Genomic DNA, 25,054 nt, shown 5'->3' on the forward strand with positions numbered 1-25,054 from the left:
AAGGGAGGGGGAGAGGGAGGGAGGGAGAGGGAGGGAGGGAGAGGGGGGGAGAGAGAGAGAGAGAGAGAGAGAGAGAGAGAGAGAGAGAGAGAGAGAGAGAGAGAGAGAGAGAGAGGAAGGAAGGAAGGGGAAGAGGAAAGAAAAGAAGAGAAGAGAAGAGAAGAGAAGAGAAGAGAAGAGAAGAGAAGAGAAGAGAAGAGAAGAGAAGAGAAGAGAAACAAGCCCATGTTACTGGATCCATAGCTGTTTGTGTTAGCTCTCCCATCACTCTGACAGAATGAATACCTGACATAACTTGTCTTACCTATGATTCAGAGGGTTCAGTCCACAGTCATTTGACACTGTTTCTGAGCCTATCACAAGGAACTTCACTGTTAGTGGGAGTATAGATGAGAGGGCTATTTGTCTAATGGCAACAGGAAGTAAAGACAAAATACAGGAAGTGGCCAGGGCAAGATACAACTTCTAACATGTCCTAGTGACCTACTTCTTCTAGGTAGGTTCCTAACTCCAGAAGTTAATATAAGTTTACAAAATCATGCCACTAGCTAGGGGGATAACCTCTCAACATATGAGTCTATAGGAGACTTTTCGGATACAACTATAATACCATTTCAGCCAATACTTTAAAAATCACGAATTGTTTATTTTGTATTGTATTTTGGGGGTTTTAAGACATGGTCTCACTGTATACCTCTGGCTGGCCTGGAACTCAGAAAGATCAGCCTGCCTCTCTCCTAGGTACTGGCTTTAATACATGTGCCACCATGCCTGGTTATGAATTTTATTTGAACTTTCTAAAAACAGAGGGTGCTCAGTCTAGGAAGATGGCCTGTGTCAGAAGGGAAGTTTAATTATTTGAGAACATCTCATATTCTTATAGCCAGAGAGAAAATGTATTTGAAAATGTTTTTGCCTCCCTCCTGATGTTGTCACAATGTCCCATTAGCAATGAGTCCTTCTCAGTCTTCTTGGAGCAGCATGCTGTCCTTCAGTAGATGTTGCTGCCTAAGGATCACTGAAAGAGGTTTCCCTGCAAAGAACGCTCTTCATAATAGCTAAGAGGACTTCATTAGAACCTCTAAGTGTGACAGAAAAAAGCAATTTAAAACTAATTTTTTGAGTATTTTTCCTATGTAAGTAAAAAAAAATTTTTTTAAATAAAAATAAATGTCCCTAATTTAAGTAAAAGTTCCTAACTCCCTCCAGGGACTTTCTCAGAGATGTAGAAAATATGGTTAGTAACTTAGTAACATTCCTGCCTCTATTCTTCAGGATGATTGCTTATAAAATAAAGTGCTACATGCCATCACAGGGCTCGTGCTATCACTCACAGTTTAAAATGATAGTCCAGTGAGTTTACGGTCTATACCATGAACAGTCCTACTATAAAATACATGAGGCCTCATCTTTACACTTCCACACAGGGCTTGAACTTACCCTGTGTTTAAAGATGTCTCATAAGTTCCAGATAAATTCATCTACAAAGGAAAAGGACAATTTAATCCCCAAACTATTAATTTTTTTCATAATTGTAAATTTATCTTTTCAATTTTGCATACTGAGAAAAAGTCTCCCTACAGCATTATTATAAATGATTTTAAATAGTCTTGGCTTTAAAACATGAAAGATTAAGCCTTAATTTTTGTTTTAAAAAAAAACCCTTAAGCAATAAATAGGTTCCTTTGTCTCATGGCCTTGGAATAAAAATTAAAATAGTTTAAATTGCCTGTGGTTAGAATAAGTGTTTCGTGCAATTATCAGATAGTAGGGAATAAAATTAGAAATTAAATCATGAAAGACTAAAAAGCAGGTGAGTGCATATTGTTCCCTTTATGAGCTCCTCATAGGTCTTCTGGAGCCTGATTTAATTGCGTTTCTTTTCTTTTGATAGGGTAATTTTTCCTTTATTTACTTCAGTCGTCTATTTAGTTAATTAATTCTTGGGTCATTTCTTATTACCCACTTTTGAACCTGTTTTTGAGAATCATGTTTGTTTTCTAGAAAGAGATGAACCGTATGTCCAGCAGATAGCTAGGTATTAAAGGCAGTAATATTTGTCTCCTACAGTGTTTATAGATGAGTTGTTTTTCTCTGGCAATGTTCAGAGCTTGACATCAGCATTACTTTGACCATACGTGAACTTTTCTTTGGCATTTTCTGTCTAAAACCTAACACTGCAATACCATACTTGTCTAGTGTGTTATTTCTTAGCCTCCTGTTTTCTTTCTTTTTTCTTTCTTTTTTTTTTAATAAAAAGATGTTTTAAAATTCTCTGAATGTTTCTGTAAGTGCAGACTCAGTCAAGTGCACACTTGAAGATAATGGATAATTTCTCTCAATAGCATGAGCCATCTTAAAATGTCAGGAGGCTTTGCCTTACCCCCACTGCTGGCTCTTCAAAGAGTTTCCCTTTAAACTCTCGGTAGGCAGTCTTTCTCCCTATCTTCAGTCTCCTTGAAGACTGCAACAGTCTGAGTTCCAGGGAAATATTGATGCGACCTGGTGGAGCACTTAAGGCAAGAGAAAGGGAGGGATGTTTTCATGGGCTCAGGCCAGTCATGCCCCCTCACACACAGATGACTACAGAGTGGATGCTGTCCCTGTCATATCTGTGTCACTCAGGCAGATGCATATAACAAGATACAAAATCTGTCCCTAGAGGTTATCCTGCAGCCTTTCAGTGTGTAGGGGGCTTTGTTATTAAATGTGCCTGTATCTGCATCACCAGAAAGCCTGTGCACTCTGTGGAAAAAAGTGATTCACAGATTTCTGAGTCACACTTAGGAGCCTTTCAGTGTGGCAAGTGTATTAAAGTGTGCTAGGCCCTACACTGCTCCCAAGCAGTGACTTGTAAGTGTATGCCAAGGCCCAGAGTCCTAGATAGAGAAAAGGCACACTGTGACACCTGAACTTCAGGAAGTCCATGACTAGGCATGTCCACTGACCTGTTCTTCCTGCTACCTTCCTACTCCGCACATCCTGATAGGTGCAGTGCAGAGTCTCAGTCCTGACACAGCAGCAGCATACCTCATCGGCTCTCAGCCTGCTTGGTCCGTCCTACAAATGCCATCTCTCCCCGCTGACACTAGCCTCATGGAGAGCCTTGTTTTCACTTCCTCTATTACTACACAGGCTCCAATGCAATTTCCATGCTCTACCCTGTTGAGCACTTTAAATTTGGTTCTGTGTGATCTAGGCTATTAAAACAACCTCCTTTTTGTGGCTTTCCTGGTCTTGTCTGGATGTTCTTTCTTCCCTGCTCCTGGGGTGTCACTTTTCATCATATGCCTGCTGTCCCTCCTTCTTGCACTTTGCCTTCCTAGAATGTCAGCATTCCTCCTTTGGCTCATTCTTGGAAAGTTCTCAGCCGTCTCCTGCTTAGAGCAGAGCTTGTTCTTGACATGGCATGTAGGGGTAGAATTGGCTTTTGGTTTGTGTTGTTGAGACAAGATTTCATATTTCCCTGGCTAGCCTGGAACAACTCCCATAGATCTACCAGACTCTACCTCCTGACTGCTGGGATTAAAGGTGTGTACCACCATGCCAGCTTAAAAGTGGCTTTTTTAAAACCACATATTACTACTTGTGCAAATCAAACTACAGTAAAGGATTTTTTTTAATTGCTAAAAATTGTTTCAAATATCTCAATACTTATATTTTAATAATCAGTGCACATGTCTTCCTCATCAATTAAGTTTTCCATGGAATATGATTATCATTTTAACATAAATGCTTAACTAAGTCTAACCCCAAGTTAATAGAAGTTCCTTCATAGGGACCTCCCAGGAAGGAGCTCCTTGAGGGCAGAAGAGATGGAAGAGAGGTGTCTACATGAGATAAGCATCCTGTGAATGTCATAACACTTTTCTTTCTTCTGCCAAAGTGCTTGCTTCACACTCCATTGTAACACTCATCGTGTCTCTGTAAGATAATCGTTTGAACATATGCCTTTGTCCCACACTCTAGTCAGTAGTCCTCAGCCTTCCCAGTGCTGCAAACCTTTAATACAGTTCCTCAGGTTGTGGGGACCCCCAACCATAAGGTTATTTTCATTGCTACTTCATAATTCTGCTGCTTTTATGAATCGTAATATAAATATCTGATATACAGGATATCTGATATGCAACTCCAACAGGGTCTCAACCCATAGGTTGAGAACCATTAGTCTAGATAGGAATACACTTTCAAAGTAGGAAGTTTTTTGTTCATAGTTCCTTCTTGATTTGAAACATCACATCACACTAGTTTCTAAAGGCTTGGTTTGTTTCTTTCTTTCCTTCCTTTTGGTTTTATTTAGTTTTGATTTTTTTTTGTTTTTTTTTTCTATTTTGTGGGTTTATTTTTCAAAACAGGGTTTCTCTGTGTAGCCCTAGCTGTCCTTTAACTCATTCTGTAGACCAGGTTGGCCTCAAACTCACAGAGATCTGCCTGCTTTTGCCTAGGATTTTTTTCTGAGGTTTTGATTTTTTATGACAAGTGAAAAGTCTACATACAATGTATAAGCGCCATTCATTCTAGTCTAGTACAGTGCATGCATCTCTGAGGAGATACCCAAACGGGTCAGTGACGTTGACAAGGTCACATAGGACTTAGCTCCTGAGGATTCTTCCTTCTGACAGGAAACAGAATTAATCAATGCTGGCACCTTAGATCAAAGTTATCTAGGGTAATTTGGCCTTTTTATTATAAGATTCTTACCAAGCATGGCTTTCAGAATGTTCTTATTTCATAATACAGAATAAGGAAGCATGGCTGATCGAGAGCACCTCATTTTCAGAACCACGGACGAAAGGTAGACTTTGAAAACTGATATAATCATCCTTAGCAAGCATCTATCTGTGAGTTACATGGGTAGTACTAACTCCACATTGCAATGGGATACCTACAGTGCTTAGAAAAGAATGAGATCCATTTAGCTTAGAGTACTTTTTACTTGTAGTGTACTTATAAAACATGGGTCGTCTTAGTAGTGCAGGAACCATGCTCATAAGGAATATCTCAGTTTCATGCCCGCCCATTGCTCCCCTCACATTTAGTGTTCTTCGTTGTTTATCATTACAAGAAGGAAATGAATCTCAAGGCAGTCAGCTTGCCCTATAGTAGCTGTTTTTGTATGTGTTTTGATTAGGCAGAGTCAAAACAGTACAGAAAAGATTGACATTCACTCCTTGTCTCATTGCCTCTAAGTTGTACTCCCTCGTTTCTATAAGTTTCAACATTTTTGAGCTACTTTTTCTAAAAGTTTTCCACGTCTGTTCTTGTCCTGACGTTATAGAGCTCAATGGAATCAAGATTCACACGAGCTTCTATAAGCCAAAAGCCACAGCAGTAGTTATAATCTCCTGATGTCGTGTTCATTCACTCAGCACATACTTGTTGAGGATCTCTTGTCTGCCTGGATTCCTTTTCCCCTTCTTTACTTTATGTATATGAACATTCTGCCTGCCTGTGTATATGTGCACACAATTGGAGTTAGGGATGGTTTGCAGGCACTGTGTGGGACCAGGATTTAAACCTGAGATCTCTGCAAGATCAAGTGCTGTAAGCCACTGGCCTCATATCTGGAGTTCTTATAAGTACTTAACACATTGGTAGATAAAGCTGACAAAAAGTCTTCTCTCATGCTACTGCTAGTTTTTTGAAAACTATTTTTTAATAAGACTCCCCATAGTAAAATAACTTTAGCCAGTTTTAAGTATAAATTATAATTTTTGCACTCTTAAAACAACTTTATGTAACATTTTTATACCTTATACTAAAGTTTTTTACTTTAGTATAAGAAATGAGGAAAGATCCTTCTCTAGTGTTCTTCTTTTTTCTTTTTCTTTTTCTTTTTCTTTTCTTTTATTTTTTTATAGAACAGAGTTTATTCATGGCATGGGTAGGGAGTTAAAAGGGTAGTAGAACCAGAGAGAGAGAGAGAGAGAGAGAGAGAGAAGTAGAGGCCGGCCATGACCCTGTGGAAAGAGGGGGAAAGGGAATGCAGAGAGAGGGGGAACAAAAAGGAGCAAGAGGCAAGAGAGAAGCGAGCTTTTCTTGTCTTCTTTAAGCTGTATGTTTCCTATGTATTCCCTGTAACCAGGAGCCCTGGGTATTTGTTGTCTTTATGTGTAGATTTGACGATTTGAAACAAAACTAGAAGCACAGGGATTTTGCCCTAGGAGAGTCTACTCCCACTCTTGCTTGGTAGGTTCCCAGGAGAAGCAGCACATGATAACCAAGGGTGCATTGTTTCTGTCTAAGATATTAAAATCTGAGATTCTGAACACCAGATAGTTAGAAATACAGTAGTCTTCCAGGGAGAGTTCCATCTGACAGGGATCAGGCACCGTGAGTGAGGGAAAGCATGTAAATATTTCTCAACCAGACTTTTTTCAAAATAGGGAGCCTCCTTTAAATGACACCTTTCATCACGGAAATGGTGAGTTTGGGGGTGAAGCTATCTCGGTGGTTAAGAGCACTGGCCGCTCTTCCAAGGTCAATTCTTAGCACCCTTATGGCAACTCACAGCCCTCTGAAACTCCAGTTCCGGGGGGGTCTCGTGCCCTCTTCCAGCTTCCACAGATACCAGGCATACAAGTGATACCAAAACATACATGCAAGGAAAACATTCTCATGTTTAAATTTTCTTTTTCATTTTTTTATTGGATATCTTCTTTATTTACGTTTCAAATGTTATCTCCTTTCCCGGTCCCCCCCCCCCGAAACACCCTATTCCACCCCCCCCCACGCTTCTATGAGGGTGTTCTCCCACCTCTCTGCCCTAGAATTCTCCTACACTGGGACATCTATCGAGTCTTCCCAGGACCAAGGACCTCTCCTCCTATTGATGCCCAACAAGGCCATCCTCTGCTACACATGCAGCCTGAGCCATGGGTTGTTCCATGTGTACTCCTTGGTTGGGGGTTTAGTCCCTGTGAGCTCTGGGGGGTCTGGTTGGTTGATATCGTTGTTCTTCCTATGGGGCCACAAACCCCTTCAGTTCCTTGGGTCCTTTCTCTAGCTCCTCCATTGGGGACCCTATGCTCAGTCCAATGGTTGGCTTCAAGTATCCGCCTCTGGATTTGCAAGGCTCTGGCAGAGCCTCTCAGGAGACTGCTATATCAGGCTCTTATCAGCAAGTACTTGTTACCATCCTCAAGTGTCTGGGTTTGGTGTCTGTATGTGATAGATACCGAGGTGGAGCAGTCTCTGGATGGCCTTTCCTTCAGTCTCTGCTCTACACTTTGTCTCCATATTTGCTCTCGTGGGTATTTTGTTCCCCTTTCTAAGAAGGACTGAAGCACCCACACTTTGGTCTGTCTGTCTTCTTGAACTTCATGTGGTCTGTGAATTGGTTTTTTGAGACAGGATTTCTCTGTGTAGCCCTGGCTGTCCTGGAACTCACTCTGTAGACCAGACTGGCCTCCAACTCAGAAATCCACCTGCCTCTGCCTCCCAAGTGCTGGGATTAAAGGCATGCACCGCCATCACCTGGCCAAAGATTTATTTATTATTATACATAAGTATACTGTAGTTGTCTTCAGATGCACCAGAAGAGGGCATGAGATCTCATTATGGGTAGTTGTGAGCCACCTTGTGGTTGCTAGGATTTGAACTCAGGACCTTCGGAAGAGCAGTCAGTGCTCTTACCCACTGAGTCATCTCACTAGCCCAAGCAGAAACTTTAAAAGAATAACTAAAGGAGTTTTCATTTTATGTGTGGATTAATTCATGAACTCCTTATAAATTATGTACCAGAGACACATAGAAAAATAAGCAAAATGCTGCAAACTGTAAGACGTAGTTGGAAAGCATTCAGACAGGCAAAGTGCATGGGCAGGGGCAGGGATGAGTGTCCTGAGGAAGTGAGAATTTGGAAGAGAGAACCTCTCCCTAGAAGACTGCTGTATTTCTAACTATTTGGTTTTCAAAATCTGTATTTCTGTTTGGTTTTTAATTATATTTTAAATATAAATAGATATTTAAGCCAAAATCTTAAGAATTAATAGAATTTTTTACAGGTAGAAATAGAATGAAAGACTTATGTCAAATGTGAACATGTAGGTAAAATGATCTGATCAGAAAATGGATCTTCTCATTTATTTCAAAGTATGAGATCTACAGAAAATAATTAACTATGGAGGACTCTGAGAGCTGAAGCTTAGGGACAGAAGTTGTTGCAGCACTGAAGAGCCATCCATGTATGGACCTCAGCCCTAGGATGTCAGTTATTAGACTTAGTGCCGGTTTGATGTGAAAAGGATCAAAAGAAGGATAAGAGATGACCCCAGCTTGTACAGTTTTGGTGAGCAGCTGGGCAGTGCTTGTGGTGGTAGAAAGGTGTTTAAGGGGAAGGATACCTTTGTAGTATGCAATGATCTGATTTATCACATGACAAACTGAGCCTTGCTGGGATATATCAAACAAGTTGACTAGCTTATCCTCACAGCTGAACTGAAAATCAGCTACAGGGACAAAGCTGCGGACATAAAACTTAAAGTAAGTCATAAAAGTACCAGCTACAAGAAAATAGAGGACTGTGTATATAAATAAACCCCTAGTTTCTGTACTTGTGGGATAGACGGATGGAGCAAGAGTTAGAAGCTCCTCAAATGATCAGGTCTCAAGAAAACCGATCGGAACAGGTCAGAGCAGCAGAGTGATGTTGTGGTTGCTTCTCTGGGAGTGGTCATCTATCTACACTAGCAGAGCAGAGGTCAGCTCTGTGGGCAGAGAAAAGAGAGCTAAAGACTGGAATTGCAGACAACTTTTTCATGGAACTCGGAGATACGGCTTGGCATTTGAAGGCATATACTTCTCTAACAGAAGATATGAGTTAAGTTCCCAACACCCACTTCAGGATACTGACAACCATCCAGTTCCAGGAGATCAAATGCTACTGGCTTTTCTAGGCATCTGCCTTCACATATGCATACCCCCAAACCCCACCCCCATACACACATACAGAGAGAAAAGGGGGAGGGAGAGAAGGGGAAAGAGAGAGGAGAGAGAGAATCTTAAAAGTTTTCGAGAATTGCATCATTGCTAAGGAAATGGTTTTTAAGATGGACAAAACATAAATATTCTTCTAGACTGAACAGAAGAATCCAGAAACAAAGAAGATGTAAGTGTGGCACTGAGGGACTTGGGTGGGAAGGCAGAGTGGAGGGCTGTGACAGTCACAGAACACTCCTGGACTGGTCAGTCCTATGCTGACCTCACAGATGAATCTCTCTGATAACACTCCCCAGCCCTTGCCTTTTCCTCTCCCCAAGCAGCTAAGTGCGCAGGATAAAAGGTGGGCCTTAACACAAAGAATGGTACACTTAGAGCTTTCCAACTGGCACCAAGAAGTCTTCCCAAGGATTAGATGTTAGCCTGGCCATCCTGCCCAGTACTTTCAACCCAGCTAAATAGGACTTACCCCTGGAAGCCCTCAGGGAAAAAAAAAAAAAAAAAAAAAAGAACCTGGGCTCACTGGGTCAGTATTTCAACCCCAGCCAAGTGTACTGGAGATACCGCCTTGATTTGTCAACCTGGTTAACATCTTACAAATGCCTTTCCAAAGCCTGTTTTAGGGACTGTCCTTGGAATCCATCCCCTTTTCTGTGTGTATGCTTTCCAAAGTGATAAGTATTGGGGGGAAATGCACCCATAGCCAGGCCAGAACATCTCAGCCACCTGGGAAGCTGAGGCAGAAGGAGCACAAGTTTAAGGCCAGCCTAGTCAACTTAGTAAGACCCTGTCATAAAATAGAGCTGAGGCTATTTCTCGCTAATACAGCACTTGCTTAGCCTTCTGTACAATCCCTAGTACTGCAGAATATGGGGAGAGAGGGGGATAACTCATCGACTGTAAACCTGGACTTGGAACAGTTAACCCTATAAGCCTGACTATGACTGTGTGTCGTCTTGCTTAAATGAACCTGCCGGTCATGGACTAGAAAGAGCCTCTGAGACATGAGGAAAGCTCAGCAGAATTGGGAACATACCAGAAGGCGAAACAGGAAAGCACTTATCTCACATAGAGGTGAAATGTTTAATATCTAGGTCTGGAAACAAAGATTCCTAATCAGGGTAGACGTTTAAAAAACAGTAAAAAAAAAAAAAAAAAAAAGTATAATGCCCTTGTCATTATACAGAATGCTGACACCTTGAGAAGAGTCGGTGGAGGTAATCATTTAATTTTCTCACTTGTGAGATGGAATTGTTTCACTTTCCTCACTGAAATACCCAGGTGTGGTATACGTGAGTTTATATACATATATGTACATATATACATACACATATGTTTGCATACGGCACTGTTCCTGGAGAACTGAGGAAATCAAACACTTCTGCAGACTTCCTAAAAGTGCTAGAATGTGACTAGAAATGCTAGTGCTATTTTCTCACTGTTTCCCTTTAGTGCTTCCACAATGCTTAAAATGCAAGGCTGGAAGACTAAGCTCTCCCAGCCAAAGACAAAACAGTGCTACTGGGCTAAATAGAGTGAGGCACCCATGTCTGACTGCTGGCTACTTAGAGAGACAAAGCTTTGCTGATATGCATTCTCTCACTGATAAGCTCACATCTCTGTTTCCAAATGACGTGAACTTTTGAGATTCTGTTACCCAAAGGAAAGTCTGTGTCATAGCAGTGGTCATCCTCTTATCTGGAAAAACTCTCCCTTTCTACCATGAGGAAGGCCAGACATTAGGCAGGTCGTTAGTAATGCAGATGGTGTGGGCCCTCTTTCCTCACACTGTTTTTCCCGGGGCCACAGTCTGGCCATATCATATAAGCGCAAAAGTCCTCATGGTCATCTCTCCAGACACCTTCTTCATAATCCTGACAAGGAGCCAGAGGCTAAAGGACAGTTTGTCTGAGGGGAGAATGTTTACCAACAGGTGTTGAGACAGTTACTTCTCTGCACTATGAGAGACTTGAGAGCAAGAGTTTCTGGAAAACAAGACCTCTATTGCTGGACCTCTGTATTCCCATCTTCTCACTCCTGTCAGTAGTTGTCAACTTCATTTTCAGTCTGCAGGCATGACCATTGTAAAAACACAAGTCTGTCTGGGGACAACTGAGCAGGGTAACATACTTTGTTAAAGACAGGATCTCACTAAGTATCTCTGGCTGGCTTGGAACACTATTAGACCAAGCTGGCCTCGAACTTAGAGAGATACAACTGCATCTGCCCCTGCCTCTTGCCCTCTTGCCCTCTGCCCTCTGCCCTCCTGCCTGCCTGTTGCTGCTTCCCAGTTGCTGGCATGTGGCATGCCCCACCACAGCTGGCTTAGTACTTTTATTTTTATAAATCATGAACAAAATAATATTTAGGTATCAATGATATCTTTTTTTCCTATGCCATTCTTAACAGACCCATGTGAGGTAAAATTATATAAAAGGACTCTTCTAAACTCGAACCCTCAGAGGCCGTTTTCATTCTTAAGTGTGTCTTCTTGGGACTGGAAAACATACTAAAAATAATACCTGGCTTATTGACATTTACTGTGATAGAATTCTTTCAAGTAAACTAGTGAGAGTTCCAGAAGGCATTTGGAAATGAAAATTAAAGCAGTGAAGTAATTGAGACAACGTAGTATGTTCAAAGTATGGGATTATCCACATTGGTTTCTCCTCTCCCAAAATTTTGGCTCTCGAATAAAAAATTTCAAAACTAATTTCAAGTCAGAATCTAGTGCCGAGACAGAATTTTTTTCTCTGTGACCTTCTAGGGAAGCCTCTGTCTCAGTGCTGCATCAAGTCACATATACTTCCCACCAAATGGGCAGTGAAAGGTGTCGCCAGTGTACATGGGATAAAACACAGACCACCACAGATGGTCAAGTACTGAGCGGACACCGACTGGAAACCTTTTATGCTATTATCTAGCACACTCTCCTTTTCCACCCAGGACGCCCTCCCCACACCCCTTCCCAAAAAAACTTTTCAGAAATAAGTTAAAATAAGAAGTATGGTTATTGGAGAATAATTCAGCCCCCAGGAGGAGAGGCACTCTGTTATTTCATTAATGCCCCAGGGTTGTGATTAGCTAATAATGTCAATGCCTATGTCACTGCATAATTATTCTGCTGCTCACATTGTTTCCCTGCACTGTTGGAATATAGCATCCAAGCTGATCAGAGACAAGACAGCAACCACAGGCTTCAGTCTTATATTTAGTAGATATTTTCTCTGTATTTACAATTGTTTTGTTTCCTAAACCACAAAGACACTGCTTTCACGATCTAATTATTTTGTGGAGAGTGGTTAATGAATGCACTGAAGGCAATTCTTGCTCTTTCTGCTACTGTTGTTTTATGTAGCTTAAAAGAAAACACTTCCTGCTTGGAAAAATGTAGGGAAGAGGATCAATATAAGAAAATCTGGGTTTTCCCTGTGAATGTTCTGTAGAGTGCTAGCTATGGCCTGCATGTACACAAGTAAAGGGAATGTCTTAAAGAAGAAAAACTCTTCAGTAAAGAGGTGGCCAGTGTGAAACATGAACAAACCCCTAATGCACTTTCTTGCCTTCCATGGCATATCTGACTCTTTAAAGGATTAAGTTCAGAGCATTCACTGCTAGCAGTCAGCAGTCAGTCTTCCGCAAGCAGGAGTGGTGTTCCCTGTCCTACCTTCTGCAGGCTATAAGAAAGGAGGCTGCCTGGTGTGTTTCCAAGGGGTCTCCGGGCAAGTGAAGTCACCACATGGGCTTGGATTTGGGCCTCCCAACCCCTGCTTATGCACATGGGTGGCTGCTTGCAAGCTGAGAGTAGACATGTATTCATGTCCTCCCAAGAGTTGTGTCAGAAGAATGGAAGTGTCTCTGCCCCTACTCCGGTGACACGAAGGCATCTGGCTTCTTCAGTTTTATTTTTAAATACCTTACTTTATTTGGCATATAGCAGAAAGAAACAGTTTGGTAAGTCTTCCCTGGGCCACTGCTTCTTCTGAATCACTAGGAGCCCGTCAGTAAGGCTGTAACCCAAAGAGAGATGTGCCCTTACCTGCCTAAGATCTGCAAATCAGCTTTGCTGTAAGAAAACAGGTTAAGAACATCCTAGCCCCCTGCCTCAGCCTTCCATTCACTCATTTAGCAGATACTTAGTAGCTACTGTGTGTCATTGTTCTGTGGTTCTAGGAAATTAAAACAGGCATAAGCTTCTATTCTTTAATATGCTTGCCTTCTAGTAAGATTTTTAATACATAGAATAGAACCACACCCATTACAGTTTTTTTTTTTTAACTCATTTTTCCCTGACTCCCAACTGTTTTTGTTTTTCTGGTCATAAGCCAAACCTTACCTCTCTCCGTAAACCTTCACTGTCATATGACTCAAAGTAAAGTTTATACGAAACCAGTTCTATGGGAAATTAATAGAACCACATCAGACATCCCTGAGACCAATGTTTCCCAATCAAAAGAAGTATGCAGATGGTTTTCATACAAAAAGAAGTATGAAGATGGTTTTCTGAAATCAGATTTCTGAGAGCCCCTCCCTCACACTCAGAGTGTTTTTAGTGGATTTAATGAGCCCCAAGGATCTCCTGATTCTGATGTGGGAAGTCCTAACTACCTCTTCAAAACAAACAAACAAAACCTGTATCACTAAGTGCATATGGTTACAGCTATCTGTTTCCAAAACAACCAGAGCAACTCTGACAAGATCACCCAGATGGCCCAGATAGCACCTAGCCTCACTGGCTTCTGGGTTTACAACACAGAAACCTGGCCTTTGTGGTGTTCATTTGGAATTGGAGAGGCGTGTGCTAGTAAATATCCCGTGGACAGAAGACAGAAATGACAAATATGGCAAGCAGGGTGAGTCATAAAACTGCATAGATACCTCTGATCCTCATTCCTCACTGTCTAAATAGAGCTGAGCATTTCACATCCTCATTTATGTCATAAGTAAAATTGAAAGCTTTCCAAAAGTTGTGCCTTGAACTGTGAGAATTCTGCCTCATTGAAGTGCTCATTTTGGAGATGGAAGCCGTGTTTGGAACAAATAAAAAATGAAGAGCTTTTTAAAGCTCACTGAAGGGATCTCCGAGGCTACCAAAGCTAGCTCCAAGGTTTGCAGCAAGCCCTTCGTATGCGATTATTTAGGTCTCTGCATTCATATCTTTACAAGTAGATGCAACATTCATTTTAGACAACATATATTCTCAGCTATGTCTCCATATTAACCTGAAATCTATCACTGTAATTTCCATCGACTGATCCTAATTTTGATCTCCCTAACTACAAAGAATACTTTATTGATGTCAGAACCTAAGACTGTTTCATCCCTTGGTTTTCTCTTTGTGAACTAAATATTACATTTTAAACTTTCTCCTTCCTTAACTTTCATATCTGATCATCTTCCTGGATATTCTCAAAACTACACAGATGTGCACACAGTTTGAGGGATGGTGTGTCTCTGTGTAACTAGGTTAGCAGTAAAAGCTATAGAGTTGGTCATTGTTTATCTAGCTACCAAAGGGTAGGGAAGCATTGGATCTTCAAATGTTGCTGAATGATGCTGTGCTGGTAAACTTTTCTTCAGGACAGAATGGCCAGAGGTTTCCCAGCGGTTTCACCCTTGCTGTGTAGCAAACACCATTGTCATCTCGTCTGGTTCTCATGCCCACTCCCAGAAACAAATTCTAGTGCTGCTTCTTTGGGAACTAATGCTAAGCCTCAGTTAAATTGAGATCCCTACTGTCTCGTAGATTGGAAGCAACAAAGTCAAAACATTAAAGGTAGATCTAGGACCTACAAGCAAATTTGTTGCCTCCATAAGTAAATCTCTGCAATACCCACAAAGTCAATCCAAAACACAAAATAGGATTTTAAATTAAATGTCAACAAAGGGTTAACCCTCTACAGTTAACGAGGTGCATGTAAATCTGGGCTCACAACACCTGGCATGCACTCAAAAGTATTAGATGTCAGCATTATTAATGCTGTTCCTAATGAAAGTGAGTTCTCCTTTTCTGTTTCTGATTACCACAGTGTATGTGCTTCAAACACATCTTAAAGTTCTACAGAAAAATAATGCAGCCCGACATCAGAGTCCAGCCAGTCACATTCCTTCCGAGGTCCCAAGCCCTCCCTTTTCCAGCTTCTGGCCAGTGGGCCCTGTCTCCATCTTCAGAGCCAGGGACTTTGGGCCAAATCCTTCTCGTGCTGCCACATCCTGGAGTTTTTCTCTTCCAGTTCTCACTTCCACTTTTGTGGAAAAATGTCCTCATTTCAGTATGAGCCAACTAGCAACTCTACTCCATCTTTAGCTTGTCTTCATCACGCACAGCCTAGCATAGTCACAGGCTCTAAGAATTAACGCCTGGACAGTTAAAGCTCTCGAGAGAGAGCTTTGTTCTGCCTACATCCTTCTTGAAAAATAGTCTGTCTAGAACCAAAGCTTATTTGCCTACCCAGGACAGAAAGAGAATGGCTTGGTGTTCTTTATCAAACATGGTGCCTTATCAAAGCACCGTGCCATCTTGTTTCATGAAGTTCAATGCTCTTGCGCTGGTCATCGTAGATGAGTGCAGGATCTATCTTGCCCGTCTCTCCATTCCAAGTAGTCCCCCTCTTCCCAAAAGCAAAGTAAAGATGATACTGGGAGAAGGGTTATGGTCTTCTCATGTCTGGAAATCTAGGGAAAGGAAGGAAAAAGGCACAAGTCACCTCTGAAAGAAAACAAACTCTCTATTGCTGAGATTGGAGCTCAGATCCGTGCATATGGCAAACGTGTTCTGTCTCTGATCTGTACCCCTCGCCACAGATGAAACTTTCTTAACAAGGATTACTAATGCTACCTGTCCTCATTTGCTGGTTAAAAAGGATTTCTGTTTATACCTGCATGAAAAGTCATGTGGTCTTTCTGTGGACCCTGTTCACAGCTGGAATTCTAGCTGCCATATGTACCCCTCATATGTACTGACTCAATCCATTCAACACTGTAATCCATGCTTTTTATCCTTAAAGGAAAGCCTTTGGACCACTTCTGAAAGACAAGACTTTTCTATTATATTTCATTTTATTTCCTTTTAGCCAGCTTGCTAGAACCTACAAGCTGGTAGGTAGGATGTAACTGTAAGGCAGACCTCAAATGTCATGTATGACAGTTGTCATTGTCACAACATAAGCAAGGTAAAACAATATTGCTGGATCCATTTGCATGCCTCCTTAACGTTGCTCTGCAGCCTCTTGTATGAAACAAAGCAGCCTCCTATCCATAGACATTCTTGGAAAAGCAGCCAACATTTAAACACTACACATTTCCTGGAGTGCTCTTTTTGCATTTTGCAAATAGGTTCAGTGAGAAAGTGAAAGACTTCAGTGGATACTGAAGAGAATTTCAGGAGGACAGACTGCAATTGCCTGAGTCAGCCCATGGCCAGTGTGCTAACCCTGAAACAGGAAAATGTGGACTGATGGCATTTAGTTTGTTTCTCAGTTGCGTTGAGGATTATCTTCTGTATTGTGCATCTGCTAAACATTTCGTTTACATTAAGTGCATGACTGAGATCGTCCCTGGGACAAATCTGAATTTAAACAGATTGTTAAAGTTTAAAGGGTTTTAAAGGTAATTCCACATGCGATAGAAAGATCTCTTTGCAACTAAGACTAAAGTTAGGGCAAATTTCTAAAGTATTAGCCAGTGATACAGCATACATACATAGAGTCCTCTCACTCTAAGGCACTTCATACTTAATTCTACTCTGCTCCTATTCTTTGCCTTCTTCTACTAGGATTTCCAGAAAAAATAGTACAAGAAGATGTGAGGAACTGTATTCAATCACCTTACTATAGTCAGTCCCAAGTGCTTTTAAATTAAGTAGAAAACAAGGTGTAAACTGACCTATTCTTTACACCCTGCTTCTTCATGGTTCATGACACAATGGTCCGGTGGTTCCAGGACCATCCCAGCACCACTCATATTCCCTAAGCACAGGCTTGCTTGGAGGACCTCTAAACTCACCTCTCAAACCTAAAAAACCCCTAAAATCATCCATGAGTCATAGGACCCACCAGTTCCAGTGTCATTTTCTCTCTTGGCACCAAATGAAATGCTTAAGATGAAGTAAGCTGCTGTTGAGTATACTTCCTTCTGTCTTATATTCACTTATATATAGGCAGGCAGTGGACAGCTTCTAGCAACACATTTGTCAGATGACCAAGGGCCTGAATTTCCTCCTGTCCATGCCCCCTGCAAATTTGTTTTCTGTCTACTTCCCAGACTGTGTGAGGATTATCTCATGTCTCAGCCTGTTGTTTCCATTCACATCTCTTTGCCCTGAGTAGTATGAGGAAGAGAAAGAAAAATGAAGCTCTGAGTGAAGTCAGACTTGTGGTTGGCGTGGTACCATTAGCACTGGAGGTACTGTACTGACTACATCCATTAGAAAGAAGTCCTTGTACTTGGCTTTGGACCTGATGAAATATAGGCTTTGTCAAAATATATGAAACTCCTTTGCAATGCAAGAGGTTAGGCCAATGTATTTCTTTCTCTTCATGTTCTATATTAGTCTCATATGAGTGTAGCCAGTGTAGCTTCTTATGGCTGCTGTTGACAGGATATGTGTTTTCTGGTCTTTCACAAACGTATGGATCTACTTCTAAAAGCAGTATGTGTTCAGTGGAAACTATACTTCAAAGTTTGAGTTGTGATCTTCTCCTGAGGTACTGATACGTGGGTTCAGCATTTCCCATGTGAGCAGCAGTGAACCACAGTGCCAGTCATCCACACAGTCACAAGAAGAAACATCAGGCCTCCAAGCTGTGTTGCTGAGTCAGGATATTCAGTAGAGTGGTGTAGCAAATATATTTCCAATTTAGGATATTTTCCACTTTTGTATGGGATTCTTGTTCTTTTGGAAGCCCAGGAGTGAGCGTCCACCTGTATTTTCAAGTTGTGTTGTCTCTGAATATTAAGTGTGTCTCCTTCCTTAGCATAGTTAAATCTAAGCTGGGGATTTTTGTTGAGTACAGTCCGGTCATCTCTACCTTTCAGATAATACTGCTATAAATAAGGCGAATCTGGGTGTGTCCTTTTTCTTTTTTCTTACATGCCTATTCATTTCTCTAGTCTTCTTTATTTTTATTAAGTGAATATTTACTAATACAACATCTTAATTTTGTTAATGATTTTTCATGCTTTCAAATTTTATTACTTTAGTGATTATTATAAATTATCAGATCATACATCTGATTTATCATCCTAGTTTTAGTAAGATTAAAAAATATTTTTCATGTAATTCTTTTCAACCTTTTAAATATTATTTATATGAACAATATGTTAAAAACCTAGCAAGATAATATTATAATTATTTTCCATAATCTTATGTCTTTTAGAGAAACAATAAAGGAGAGCAAGTGATAAATCTTTATATTTCTAGGGTTTTTGTAGCCTCCTTATTTACAATTTCTAGTTCTCTTCTTTCTCAAGATCTAAGAACTTGGGCTTTCATAGAATTTTCCTCCATCGTTCTCACTTGTTTGACTATTGTCAAATATATTACATTTCTTATACCACATACCTAATCATACAGTTATGAGCATTTTAGCTGAATTATCTTAGTTAGGAGGAAAAGTCTAATAGAGTTTGTTAGTAAGCAATTACTCCCTCCCATGGTGATATCTCAGACCTCTTGTTATAAACCTAAAGGGTTTGATCAGTCCTTAGGAGACAGCTGGTGCCTGTTGAGCAATAGTTTGGTTGTGTTTGGTTGTTTGTTCTAATCTGGGAACTCTTTTCTCCATTTTTGGAAGATAATTTTGCTGGATATAATTTTAGTTGGCAGTATGTTTTGGCTTTGCTTTTTTCTAGCATTGAGTATATCCTGTTATAAATGATTCTGCTGACAATTCAGCTGACTCTTTCTTGAATCCTCTGGTATAATGGTCCTTGTCTTTGGTGCTTTCAGGATTTCCTGTCTTTGACATTCAGGATTTGCACGTATTTATCTGGATATGGATCCTTTGTGACATAGCAGTTTACTATACTTACAATTGGTACATTTTTTGAGTGTGTCAGTGTCTGTTACCAAACTTGAGAAGTTATTAGCCATCATGCTTTGGGACACTTTTCTAGAGTCTTCTATCACCTCTTGCCTTGTGCTTTATGTATATGTTAATGTGCTCAACAGTATACCATATCCTGTGAGCCTGTGTTCACTTTTTATTTTTCTCCCTGTCCTTTAGAATGTATATATTTTTGATAGCTTCAAGTTCACTCATTCTTATATCGGTTCATATCTGTTCTTGAGCCCTGTGGTGGAATAAGTTATTGAAGCTCCTTTTCAGCTGTAGAATTTCCCTTTGTTTATATTCTTTGCCTCGTTGGTATTTTTTGATGACTAAACATTATTGAATAACTTTCTTTAGGATTTCCTTTAGTTGAGTATCTTCTTAATATCGTCTTTGATTTCTTCACTTGCTAAGTCTTAATATCTGAACCCCTGTTGTCTGTTCTTCTGCTATGTATGGATTCTAACTCATTTCTTACCTTACATTATGATGTCTTCTTAACAAGTGGGCACTTTAAATGTATAATAGAGCAAATCTAGTTCCTAGCCCTCCTCATTCCCTCCCAGGCTGACTTCTTGGTTGTTTGTTTGCTCACAGCATAGCAAAGCTAAGGCAGTAAAGTCTGTTGCTTTGCCATGGTGCCCTTCATATCATCCCTCAAAGACATGGCCATGAGCTATGAGTGGCAGGTTGTGGCTTGGTTTTGTGTTTTTCTTTCTTTAAATGACTCTCCTCATTCCCTGATGTTGCCTGATGTGTTAGGTTCCTAGCTGATATATCTCTCTTGTCACCACTCGCAGTGCTGTTAGCATCAGCACAATTCCAAATTGGGGAAGTTTGTTTTGTTGTTGTTTGGAGGGTTGGTTGGTTGGTTGTTTTTTTTTTTTTTTTCTTTTAGTCCCCAAAATCTGTTATGATTAAAGCCAGCCCTTTTAGGAAAACATGCCTTAGCTCTTTCTCTATTTCATCAGAACCATCAGCCTACTCAAAATTGCTTACCAAAAAAAAAAAAATTTTGTCCCCAGTCGCACTTTTGGCTTGAATTTTCCCATCTTTGGTTCTTCTGGCCTGTTTCGTACTCTAGATGGAAACTCTGTGTTATTGCTTCAGAGCTGGTATAGGAACCATGGTTTGCTTTTCTTTGACACCTCTCATCTTCAGAAGAGCTTCTGTGCAGTGGTCATAGGTTACATGCCTCTTGACTTGCCTTTCCTAGCACAGACTTCTAGCCTATAAGTGATGATGTGAAGGTAAAACTGAAGCCAGTATTTCCCTAGCAAGCTGTTTAGGGGCATGTCCTACATTCCTCGTGGCTTACTGTATAACTTGTGCAGGACAGAACAGAGGGGAAGAGATGAGGGCTAATTAGAAATGGTGGAGTCTTTTCTTCCTGGAAGAGCCGTAGTCCTGGATTTGGAGCTGTGAGGAGGGGAGCCCTGCTGTCTCACTCTCAGTTGGACTGCTGTTAAACTCATCTTCAGGACCACGGTGATCCTGGGACAGTGATCCTGGAGAAGGGAACCTGGTGTAGACTGTGGCCTAAATACCACAGATTCCCTCAATTCTTATAGAGACCTTTACACTTTTCTAGTAAGGGGGAAGTGGATTTCTTCTTTTGTTAGGACAGTGTCTAGAGATGTCAGCCGTAGCTCTTATAATAATCTGATACTGAGAGAGGATGCACAGATGGTCTTACGTGTCCCTGCAGTTCTTCAGTCGCGCCACTTAAACTCACAGCCACCATTGGTTTGCCTTGGTTTCCTAGTATTTATTTCTGATTTAGAATTCAAACATCCATCATGAATAGTTTTCCCACCTGATTCACTGGCACAGTCTTGTCCAGTGTAGTGATGTTAGTGTAGACTAACATCAGATAAAGTCTGTGGGAAATATGCCAGATATGCGTAATTTAGATGAGCTGGGCTATCAAAGAGAACTGGCACTGCAAGGGAGAAAACTAGCATGTACACTAAGATGTTGTTTGTACTTTAGTCACATCAGCAAGTAGTGAATTAGTAAGGGAGCTGAGAGGTGAATGCTTAAGCAATAGGACAAACTCAGGAAGCAGCACAGCCAAGTAACTTCGAATACTTTAGAAGTATTTGGTGAAGTAGACAAACTCAAGCAAAACTTTGTAAGACTCCTGCTGCATAAAGAATATGAGGAAGCTTATGGCCTATCAAGGCATCTAACAGGATGCCTGTGGAACCCCAAAAGGCTTAATTGTTAGATTGAGATGAAGTTAGGAACTTACAAATAAAAATCCCAATCTCAAAACTTAGTGCTGAGAAGTGCTTTAGGTATTTCCCTCTGAGAATTTATAGCAGTGAACAGGCCTCACATGAGCCTTATGGGTAATCAAAGTCCTCAGTCCATTTGAAAAGGCCTGTCCCCTAGAACTTTGTGTAATCAAACGGACATCATCCCTGAAAAGACCTATCTTCAATCCAGACCTCAAAGATATCCAGAAATAATTTTTCAATAATATTAAAGCTCACATTTAGAAATCATTAAATACAGTTAGACCAAGGACCAAGAGTAGGAATCAGAGGGCTGGCAAGACGACTCAGCAGTTGAAAGTGTTTGCTGCTGTCATTACCCATGTTAGGTGGCCCACAAGGGCCTATGACTTCAGCTCCAAGGGATCCAGCTCCCTCTTCTGGACTCCACAGGTACCAGCATGCATATATATGCTAATACACTAATGAGAACATAGAATAAATACGCAGTAAAAATCTTTTTTTTAAACTAGCAGAGTCAGAGTTGGGTAGTATATCTAGATCAACCCAAGGCCTCTGGTATTAGAACTATTAGAGCATTAACAGAATGCAGTTACACTAATATGTTTATAGAAACTTAAGGCATCTAAAAAGTTAGAATAGCAAATGATTATTGAAATGGCTATACTGATGCTTCTAGAAATGTAAACTGTAATGTAATATACGGTGGCTATACATCTAAAAGGACTTTACGTACAGCTAAAGTAAGTTTGGTGAGCAAAATAGTTCAACATTCTCCTACAGACTAACAGAGGATAATCTAAACTTCCAGTGTTGTCATTCAAAATTTTCCTCAGGAAACCAAATGAAGCATACTCGGTGTGCTGGTGAAACAGATAGAGGTGGGCTATTGCAAGGGTGGAAACTGAAATTAAGGCCTTGTGCAGTGAGGCAGAGCCACTGAGCTAGGAGCCCAGCCTACCTACCATGTGATTGCTTCAGTTACCAAGTCCATGTGCCAAATGGCCTACAAGTCAGTCCCATTGGTCTTTAACAGAAAAACTTGAAGGTCAGCAACACCACAGTTAGCCTGTTAGTGACAACAGGTTTCTTTCCATTTCAGTTGTTTCTCACTTTGTTTTCTCTCTCCCTTTCTCTCTTTTCAGTGGCTGCTTCAACCCCCAATTCCACTGCTGGTGCGGCCATGAATTCCTTGACCTCTCTTGGGACTCTACAAGGATTGGCTGGAGCCACTGTCGGATTGAATAATATTAATGCACTAGCAGGTACCATAAACAGTGAGTATTTGCTGCTCTGGTGGACAGCCTTCCCCTAAATTCTCCAGAAAATGGTCAGCCAGAATTGACCAAAAAAGGATATAAAATGGGGAGAACTAAAACTTGGGATGGAGGAGCACATGGTTCAATAGGCAGAAGCTTTCCCTTTGCCTTTATCTCTAAACCAGCCACACCCCACGCCCAACTTCTTTCCACTGTGGAGTATGAGATCACATCCTTAGAGTGCCGTGCTTTGACAGGTAGTCTCAGGTTCCAAGGAGTTTGGTTCAGCCCTCCTTCAAGGCAGAGTGTTATAATAGAAAAGGTAATGGAGCCGGGCATGGTGGCACACGCCTTTAATTCCATCATTCGGAGGCAGAGGCAGGCAGATTTCTGAGTTCGAGGCCAGCCTGGTCTACAGAGTGAGTGGAAAATTGAAAACTCTGAGTCAGATGATATTGAGGTGCCCTCTAGTTTGAAAAAGCCAAAGTTTTCAGGCAAGAACCTAGTCCCTGAAAAACCAGAAATGAAACTGATTGACAAGGAGGTAGTGCAAGAAGGGGAATCTTTGTCATCGAGAACCTAGAGCATCCACAGGACAGACTGAAGAGGGTGCCCTTAACAAGCAGCACAGGCCTTCACAGAGAGCTCACCAAATTACACTTAATTCTGAAACAAGCTGGCTCATTTAGAAAGGTGGCTGACCTCTGCCCACACAGCTAAGTGTTCTGTTGCTCAGGTGCATGGGGAATAGTGCCCAGGCCTGAGGATGAGTCACACTTGAAGATCACATTTGGTGTGGGTTTTTGCACTAAGGAGACTGAGCCTCAGCCACAAGGACAGCTAGCTTGCCTATCCATCCATTTGGTCCCCCTGGCTGCCCAGGAGATCCACAACAGCCAACGGAGTTCCTGCATTGTGGACCTAGTTGTCTGCCAGGCAGCCCCAGCAATGTAACATTGCTTCAATTTTTAATCTGGGGATCCTGGCCATTTGCCTCACTTTAAGCCATGAGTTAGTAAGTAGAAAACTGTTTTACTGAATGATCAGACCATAATTATTTTAAAGCAAAAACTATAATTTACATTTAAAAGTTCAAAAGGTAATAGCTTGAAGAGAAAAAAAAAAAAGATTGTATCAGCAAGATGGTATGGTTCAGGTAAGGGTCCAACCCCTGGAGCCCCACCTAGTAGGAAGAGACCACAGACTTGTACAAGCTGTCCTCTGACCTCCACAAGCATATCCCACTCCCCTCCCACACAGACAGTAAATATAATGAAAGTGTTTAAAGAGTCTAAAATATATCCACGTAAACGTTAACTCATATAGTCCTAGTAAGAAACCATATTTTAATAAGTAGACAATCCAGGTTTTATTAAATCTTTTCATTTAGATGCTCTAGGGAGGCCAAAGACAAAAACAAACAAACAAACAAACATAGTTTTATCTGATCCTGAAGAAAAAAAAAATGTTTCCTTCCACATATGATAGCTTTTATGATATTAGCATATAGTACACGGCCTGGTAACCTGTGACAGCAGAATGTTTTATTCCAGTTAAAACTGCCTCCAGCTTTTACATTTCCAGCAGCCACCTAGGAGCCTGGAGGCCCGGTCCTGTTTCTGGTGCAGCTCCTCTTTTTGACCCTGTCCTACAGCAGTGCCAGCCTTCTGCCCTTCACCCGAGTTTCGGATGTGTGTGCATCCATCCCTCATGCTGCTTCTCTTGCCCCAGGACCTAGTTCCCCTCAAACAAGGACTTTGATTTGATCGCCTGCCTGTCCTTGGTCTGCAGAGTCACAGGCCAGTGGGAATGGTTGTCCCCCTCAGCACGTGCTCTGACTGCTGTGTGTCCACATGTCCGTGTCCTGTCCCTCCATGCCTGCTGTGTTTTGTGTTGCCGGCCTTTTCCCATCCTTATTGTGAGGACCCAAGGGGAACTGTGTGGAATGATGAGAAACCACAGCTAGTCCTTGTGTGGGGTCACATGTTACACAAAGTTTGCTCTGGCAAGGACAATAGTTTCAAATTGAGTTGCTGCTTTTCAGTTTTTGTAATTTGGTTAATAGAAATATGCATAGTTCGTGACAAGAAAGACTGTTCTTAATTTCACGTATCCCTACCTACCAGTCAGTGTAAACCATGTTTAATTAAAAATTATGCACAAATGGAAATGTATTCCTTCTTGATTGTTAAGTGTTACTACTGCTAGCCTCCTCTCCAACCTCAGCATCAGCTAGGAGGGAGCAGTTTCTACTTGTCTCAGATGAAATATTAAGGGGAACCCCTTCAGGGTGAAGTATTCTCAAAAGAGATGATGTCACCTGTTACAGATAATTCTCTCAAGGTAACCAAGAGATACTTTTTCAGTTCTTGTCAGCTTACATATGGTTTCCTCCCAGCTGTGTCCCAGGAATGATTAGATATGATACTGTGGCTAGTGTATGATATGATCATGAGAGCATTCTGGTTTTCTGAACAGAACCAGATATTTTCCATGAACAAAGCAGCCAGAGAGAAAATAGGTAGCTGACACATCTTAGCCTAGACTTGGACCCATCCCTGCT

General features: G+C 41.2%; 1 protein-coding gene across 23 annotated transcripts in view; it reads left to right on the plus strand.

The window, feature by feature from the left end:
- The window catches only part of Celf2 (CUGBP Elav-like family member 2), an 856,147-nt gene that overhangs the window by 815,255 nt on the left and 15,838 nt on the right, over positions 1–25,054 (plus strand). For 15 of the 23 annotated variants that reach the window (XM_029471522.2, XM_029471494.2, XM_029471516.2 and 12 more), the window contains one exon: positions 22,378–22,509. In XM_029471522.2, coding sequence (XP_029327382.1) covers positions 22,378–22,509 — 132 coding nt within the window. The remainder of the gene's footprint in view (positions 1–22,377; positions 22,510–25,054) is intronic. The other 8 variants (XM_029471489.2, XM_085835207.1, XM_021151383.3 and 5 more) reach the window with 1 other exon arrangement.

This window comes from Mus caroli, unplaced genomic scaffold, assembly GCF_978045245.1.
Source record: "Mus caroli unplaced genomic scaffold, Mus_caroli_1 scaffold_2, whole genome shotgun sequence".
Classification (NCBI taxonomy): domain Eukaryota; kingdom Metazoa; phylum Chordata; class Mammalia; order Rodentia; family Muridae; genus Mus; species Mus caroli.